The 7,438-nt window shown below is 37.9% G+C and overlaps 2 protein-coding genes across 2 annotated transcripts; one reads left to right on the forward strand and one right to left on the reverse strand.

The window, feature by feature from the left end:
* On the forward strand, positions 1,111-4,191 carry LOC109828877 (KAT8 regulatory NSL complex subunit 3). Its single transcript, XM_020395860.1, has 6 exons — positions 1,111-1,460; positions 1,710-1,771; positions 2,078-2,213; positions 2,329-2,401; positions 3,559-3,624; positions 3,720-4,191. Exons 1-6 carry the CDS (start codon positions 1,309-1,311, stop codon positions 3,930-3,932), a joined length of 702 nt encoding a protein of 233 aa, XP_020251449.1. The 5' UTR covers positions 1,111-1,308; the 3' UTR covers positions 3,933-4,191.
* On the reverse strand, positions 4,355-7,120 carry LOC109843670. The gene is made up of 3 exons (XM_020412627.1): positions 6,714-7,120; positions 5,732-5,965; positions 4,355-4,832 (listed from the first exon to the last, which is right to left on the reverse strand). The coding sequence occupies exons 1-3, from the start codon at positions 7,077-7,079 to the stop codon at positions 4,521-4,523; spliced, it is 912 nt and encodes a 303-aa protein (XP_020268216.1). The 5' UTR covers positions 7,080-7,120; the 3' UTR covers positions 4,355-4,520.

The following is a 7,438-nucleotide window of genomic DNA, read 5'->3' on the forward strand; positions in this document are numbered from 1 at the left end:
CTTGTAATTGAGCCTTATTGTGAGAGTATCAATTTGTAATACATATTTACACCAAGAGGAGTGTGTGGTGAGGACGTAGTCGATACCAAGAGGAGTGGCGTCGATAGTAAAGCCTAGAGAGAGGTAGTAAAGCTGAGCACTTGAGGGAGGCGATACGTGAGGATCAACATTTGAATTGTAGTTTGTGTATGTACATTGTGAGTGACTTGTAGAGTTTTTGGTGAGCTAGAAAACCGAGTGTGTAGAGAAGTTCCGGTTTCCAAACCGGGTATGTCGTGATAGTGGATTCTCCCCAGAGTGGGGAGTGGAGACGTAGGTTGGAAGGACCGAACTCCGTGATATATTATTGTGTTTGATTTGCTCTTTGTGTCCACTATTTGTTTATATTGTTTCTTGTTTATTTTGCCCTTTGCATATATATCCTTGCTTTAATTCAATCGAATATCTATCTTGCTAGGATATATTTGTTAATATAGCTTTTAATCGATATTAATATCTAATAAGATTAGCAATAACCCTATTTACCCCCCTCTAGGGTACTTTCATGCGAACATGCAACGTGCAGGGTGTAGAATCAATGCTCTGGCCGATCGACTTGGGGACCAAGCCCGGTCGATCGTGACAGGATTTTTCTGTTTCCTAATCAGTTTTATATTCTGTTTGGGCTGGGATTTCTATATATACCTAAACGATTTTAGGGTTTTGTATGCATCAAAAAGAAAGTTTTTTGAGAGGATTCTTTAGAGAGATCCCAGAGAGATTAAACTCTAGTTTGTGAGCTCGTAATCTTTCTTCAAATTAATCAAAGAATTGTGTGGTGTGACTTCCGAGGACGTAGGCACGTTGCCGAACATTGTTAAATCTGGTATGTTTTTTTGTTTACTTTCCTATATGTCTTATCTTTTATTTGCGGTGATTTTCCTACTCTCTACTCTCAAACACAAGGTCCGAAAGGACACAGATTCGATTTGATTGTTTCGAATCCCAAACAGTACAGACTAGTTAGCATTCCTCTCAGCGGAGAGATAATTTGTAATTCGAGGTACTTTAAATTCTAATCAACTGTTCTGGATTTTCCATATTGCTTATTGAAGAAGAGGAACTTATTTGAGAGTTTGATGGATAGACGTAATACAAACCCTAATGATTAGTAGAAAGGCTAACGGTTGAGGCCTAGTGAGTCAGAGCCTGTTTATGAATTCTAGAGGCCCATTAACCTTTTTCAGTTTCCCGCCACATTTTTATGCCATCGCCGCTACTAGAGCGCACTAGGGATTCACTGTGTACGTCCCCAATCTCCACCCATCGATGGCTTCAGACTCCGACCCTCCCTCGAAGCGCCGCAAGAAGAGCGACGGAGACGAAGTCTCTCAGAAGAACGACAATGAACCGTCGGCGGCGCCTCTCGTTGTGTTCGCTCATGGCGCAGGGGCTCCGTCCACCTCAGAATGGATGATCAGGTTCATGGGTTCTTTTTTTTTCCATTTTATAATTATTTATCATACAATTTCCGTAACTTATGTAAAAATGAGAGATGTTTTAGATTCGGAGGTTGATTATTGCGTGCCGAGATTGGTACACCCATTACCTGTTTGATGAAATGCTTTCATAGGAAATTGAATTTTCTTTTTTTCTCTTTGGACGTCCTATGTTAAATTCTCATTAATGAAAACAATTATGTGCTGATCGCCGAGCTGTTGTCTTTGCAGATGGAAGGAAATGCTCAAGGAAGCACTGGGTGCTGTTGAAGTAAACACCTTTGATTACCCATGTGGGTTGAGCTAGTCTTTGTGTTTGTTTACTGTATATTCTTACAATGTAACGAAAATAAAAATTTTAATTTGTAGTATTTATTTATATTAGTTTTGAAATTTAATGGAGGTTGTCTTAAGTGTAAAGTTTTGATCTTTAAAATATTATGTATATTTTTATCTGATTCAACCGAATTAATCAATCAAATAGACGAAATAGTAAACAATATAATCTTGAAATCAACCTCTTCTTTTTTTTTCTTTTTTTTTTAATAGAAAAAGTGCGAAATTTAAACTATTTGTTAATCCAATTGACTCATTGGCAGATATTTCTGGTGGGAAACGTAAAGCTCCTCCTAAAGCTGAAAAATTAGTTGATCATCACCTGGATGTTGTAAGAAATGCCATAGCAAAGCATCCTGGGCATCCTCTTGTTTTAGCAGGAAAATCCATGGGTTCAAGGTATGCTTTAGTATTTGGCTCTGTAGGTGTATGCATATAATTATAAAAGGAATTACTCTTCTCTCCTCTTTAACGTTTTTTAAGAATGCAATTATCGCTGTTTTTTCTTGAACAGAGTCAGCTGCATGGTGGCCAACACTGAAGAGATCCATGTTTCGGCAGTTATTTGCTTAGGCTATCCTCTAAAGGTTTGTTGTTTATTCTCACTTAATTGTCTCCATTATGTAATGCAGATATTCATCTCTACCATCAGATCATTGTCTCTGAATTTGTTAGTTTTTCCATTCAGTGATCATTATGTTAGTATGTTGGGAATGCTTGATCCGCCGAATATATGTTGAAAGTGTCATAGTTACTTGTTACATGCATTACTGGATCATAATTTTTGATATGTTACAGTTTTACCCACACAAAAAAAAAAAAAAAAACACTTGCTGAGCATTCTTCAAGAATCACTGTGAAATTCCAAAGCGTATGTTATTACCAAGACTTCAAGTTGTGGTATCTGATTTGGTACCAAATTGCTATCCGATTATCACTACTGGCAATTTCAATAATTTCGTCAGTTTTGTTCAAAATGAAGTGCTATTTAAAAGTTCAGAAAAAAGTACTAATTAAGTGCTAATCTTTTCAGAAAAGTTAAGTGTTAATAATCAATCGAGATGATCTGAACATGTTTTTGCCGATATCACACATCACTTTTTGATGATATAGAGTATCATGTGATGGTGGATATAAAAAGTCATGACATTTAAAATAATTGTCTAATTTACAATATAAGATATTATAATAGAAGTTTCAACATTGGTCAAATATATTAATAATCTCAACTTCTTTGATATTTTTCGAGCTTGTTATGCAGTATGTTTAATAATTGATAAGTTGTGAATTCTCTCTTCAAAATTTAATGTTCGTAATTGTTCATGTAAGTTTGTTTATTATTTAAACACCATATCATGTATCTATCGTGGCTACACGAAGTATTTGGGTTCTGCAAGATTTCTTGAGCCTATCTAATTTTCATTAAGAAACTCATGTCGAAATTCAGTAGTTATATGAAATAGTTTTGTTTATTTCAAACATACTCACAGTTCCCATCGGTTATTTACTGATACCAATCAATATTACTAATTGTCTGTACCATTATTTTTTCACCTGTACCTACAGTTCAAAAATCTGATCCTAAACTTCTAAAATCGCCAACAACATCATCACTGATACCTTAAAATTGTGACCAATATCAAAATTTTGACTCTTGTATATTTCAATACTACTACATGGAGCATATGCGCATTCAACTTAAATCTTTTAAGAATACCCATGTTGATTCCTCATTTTGACACAGGGAACTAATGGAGCGGTACGCGATGAGCTTCTAGTACAACTTAAAGTTCCAACAATGTTCGTGCAGGTAAGGGATAAAAATAGTTGTCCTATCCACTGTGATATACTCCATAAAGAAATATTTATTCAAGTATTCAGCTTATTAGGTGGTTTATTTCTTAGGGTAGCAAAGATAGCCTCTGTCCTCTGGAGAAACTGGAAACTACTCGCAAGAAAATGAAGTGTATCAATGAGCTCCATGTCATAGATGGAGGCGATCACTCCTTTAAGATCGGCAAGAAGTTCCTGGAGTCCACTGGATCGAACCAGGATGAAGCTGAGAGAAAAGCAGTTGAAGCGATTTCAGAGTTTGTTTCTCGGTCTACCATGACTTGATCCTTTTGATGCTCGATGTCTGTAACATCTTTACTCTTTTGTTGCACTTGCTTGATATGCTAGGTAAAAACGGGATATGATATGTGATCTGAATGCTATTTAAAGGATCTCGCTTTTGTTCGGATATCTGATCCTTATAGTTTTAGGGTTGTGCGTCTAATGTTCTGTATTGTTCGTAGAGTGCTCATTAGATGTGAACACTTTTTCCAATGTTTCCTTCTAAACATAGTTCTAGTCTAAGGCACATAGTCCTTTGGCACTTATTTCGTAGACATTTGTACCCATTTTCTAGTAAAAAAGCTTTACTAACACCCGTATACAAAATAGCGGTAGAACTTTCTCTTAGTACTCTGACAATATATGATACTTACAAATTAACAACACTACTTTACTAAAGGTTGCTACTTCATGAAACCCTCTCTAAAATGTTACTTATTTACTCATCCTACAGAGGAGCAACTATCCACATCTGCACACGATAGGAAAAGGAAACGCAAAGCCATATTCTGCAACTGCACATAATAATGTCTGATATCTCTGAGTACAACTAATGCCATTGCCATCTCATCACAAGAAAATAAAGCCATTTCAGACTAGGCTTCTGCCGCCGATGAGCACATCTTTATAGGGGGTTTCCTTATATGAAGACGCAGGAACAGGAGGAGGCTGAACCTGTAGATCCTCTTCTTCCCCCAGCCGTCGCCTTCTTCTATTTTCTTTGAGGATTAGAGGAACCTTTCCTTCTCTTTCTCTAACAAGTCTTTCTAATGCTCCGCCTCGGAGCTTCTCTAATCTCATTCCGTCCATTTGCTGCATCTTGAACACTTTTCCTACGTGCAGAAGCCCGCCGACGAAAAATAGCAAGCTCCCGAATATGCATAACCAAATCCAACTCTTCGCCTGCAAGCATATTAAGAAAATTTGCTGCGAGCATATTAAGAAAGCTTTACCCAAGACCTTGCATTAGATGCTTAATTTACTTAACGTGCAGTAGCTAGATTGGTACTTTAAATTGCAAATGCATGTTATCTTGTTATGTTTAGCACTGATGTTCGACCATTTTATGATTATCAGGCAAAGAAACTGATGAACGTTATCAATTTCTTTACGGAAACAAACATCACATCGTCGGGAAAGTAAAGTTACCAGTAGGAAAAATAATTGTCAACGTTCAAAGTTATGTCGGAAAAATATATTTGAAATGCAGTGATATATAGGCAGCATGAAGGCACGAAATTTGGAAACAGAGGCATTCTGCTTTATTTGTAGAGTAATTATTGAAGTGAGTGCTTGTCATAGGGACAGTCTAAAGCTTGCGTTCTATCTTTGCAATCTGTGGGTGTTTCCTCTGTATTAATTCATAGAGGAAATGGGGATAAGCTGATGAAACATGGCTATAAGCAGGACATGTATATCAATGAAGTCTCATGTTTCTATGGTCCCATACTCCTCAATTATAGAGTGTAGGAGTGTTTTTGTTTATTGGGTGAGAATGCTCTCAACTCCAGATGCTACTCCAACTTGTGAGAAGAGCAATTGTTCAGGATAATCAGAAAGATAACCGATCCAAGAAGAACGGTTATGTAAGCAAACCTTCTTTCTTCCCGTTTTCGGGTCATTTCATGATAAAAATCATTTACCACTTCTTACCCGTGAATCAAACTGGCTCTCCTTTACATCTCTCAAATGGAGAGAAAACAAAACATAACCAAAATTTTCAATGTATGATAATTTTACTGCATTTCATATGTTCAAAATCGGGAAACCTGTTCAGATATGAAGAGTTATCAAAACTTTACCAGCAGCATAGAACCATAGACATGATGTTGATTAAAAAACCCTCCCACCAAGAACAGCAGACTCGCCATCAGAAAAGGAATCTGAACACTCTTCTGCAGCAACTGGACATGGCCGTTGGATCTCTCGTAGACTTGGCACAGATTCTGGATTGAACCTAAGACCCAACATGCTGGGGCTGCGATCAACAAATTGAGGGCATGCTTCTCTAGCTTGTAGCTATACCCTCTCGCCATCTGCAATGCACCACAATTATATATATAAGTTCATATCAAAGCAAAATGACAAATTTATCATCTTTTTATCTGAGTTTCAGAAAACAAAATCTATCATTTTTACCAGTTAGCTAGATGTTTGATAGATTACAAGGAAGCTTGATATTATTTAAATTGGTAGAATTTTCATGATTTTTATCTTTTGGCTGTAATATTGACTTTTTATTTTCGGAAGGAAAGGGCTGTGATTGTACACTTCTTCGTGAGCAAACTCAGACATTAAGAAGTTCTAAACTACGTTTCAATTTTATGGCTGCAACTTATTGGTTCACCATGAAATCATGGTAATTATAAGAAACTACGTACTGAGAAGAATTACATGCTTCCTATAGCTCTAGCCATAACATTTATTTCATTTTAAGAAAATAATTTACGCCCAAATAAATTTACTGCTTCTTAAAGCATACTTTGCTGATCTACAAGCGAGTAACGCGGAAGTCTTGTTCCTTTTTCTGAAGATAAACTCAAAGATTACTGATTTAAGTTATCTGTTTTGCTAAATATAATTATTTTAATTCTAAAATCTTAAACTAACACAAATTTTCCCTTTATGATTTACAGCTCATCTAGTTAGCCTTGCACTTTCGTTTCTAATCCGCTTCCTGATATTCCTCAATTTCTTCCCCTCAAAAAAAAAAAAACAAAAAAAATCCCAATTTAAAAATTTCAGAAAATTCTGCACTTAAAAAACAAATTAAACCCTACTCACCTGGACCAACACGAGCAGAACCCCCGTGAACCCCAGCACACATCCAACGATCACAACCAGCGGAACTCCAAACTCAACAAGCGCCAACTGCGGATCAAACTCAATAAGAGTAACACAATAATCAATTCCCGCCATGTGCGCGACGAGATCATGGCCATTCACAACCGCGACGAGCGAAATACCGATGAGGACTACGACGAGGCCCGTCATGTTGGCGAGGGGAGCGGCGGAGAGCTGGGATGAGAAACCGGCGACGAGGAGGGCGGTGGCGAATACGTAGATGCCGGCGTTGATGTACTCCCAGCGGTGACGGATGGGCCGTGGGCCGTATACGCGGCAGTCTCGGGCCGTGGCGAGCTTGGCCATGGTAGTTGTGGTTAGCGGAGGGCGAGGCTTACGGTTTGGTTCGGATGAGAAGGAGAGGGCGAGAGAGGTGATGGCACGTAGAGCTCAGGAGCGGGGGGAGACGTGGAGCGCATGTGACACGTGGCTACTTGCATGTATTGTTGGGCTTATGTGGTGATAGGGAAGTGGACTGGGGTTTAATTGGATTTGACTTGGACCGGGATAGAAGATGACAAAATGGACCCAAAACCAATTGCCCACTCGTACCCACCAGCCAAATAAACCATCCAAACCCACCCATTTAGTTAAATGAGTCATAAATTGGTGGATATAGTTTCTATTAAAGATAAATGAGTTATTAATGGGCGAGTTATTATCTA

This window comes from Asparagus officinalis, chromosome 1 (assembly GCF_001876935.1).
Source record: "Asparagus officinalis chromosome 1, Aspof.V1, whole genome shotgun sequence".
In the NCBI taxonomy this organism is placed as follows: Eukaryota; Viridiplantae; Streptophyta; class Magnoliopsida; order Asparagales; family Asparagaceae; genus Asparagus; species Asparagus officinalis.

What these genes read in the sequence shown, in the direction of transcription:
- LOC109843670 (XM_020412627.1), bottom strand. Translation starts at nt 7,079, where the DNA reads ATGGCCAAGCTCGCCACGGCCCGAGACTGCCGCGTATACGGCCCACGG. An exon ending in TTCTGCTCGTGTTGGTCCAG is followed by an intron (nt 5,966 to 6,713) that starts GTGAGTAGGGTT and finishes GGTGCATTGCAG; the next exon opens with ATGGCGAGAGGGTATAGCTA. An exon ending in TCTATGGTTCTATGCTGCTG is followed by an intron (nt 4,833 to 5,731) that starts GTAAAGTTTTGA and finishes ATATGCTTGCAG; the next exon opens with GCGAAGAGTTGGATTTGGTT.
- LOC109828877 (XM_020395860.1), top strand. Translation starts at nt 1,309, where the DNA reads ATGGCTTCAGACTCCGACCCTCCCTCGAAGCGCCGCAAGAAGAGCGAC. An exon ending in ACCTCAGAATGGATGATCAG is followed by an intron (nt 1,461 to 1,709) that starts GTTCATGGGTTC and finishes TTGTCTTTGCAG; the next exon opens with ATGGAAGGAAATGCTCAAGG. An exon ending in GGAAAATCCATGGGTTCAAG is followed by an intron (nt 2,214 to 2,328) that starts GTATGCTTTAGT and finishes TTTCTTGAACAG; the next exon opens with AGTCAGCTGCATGGTGGCCA.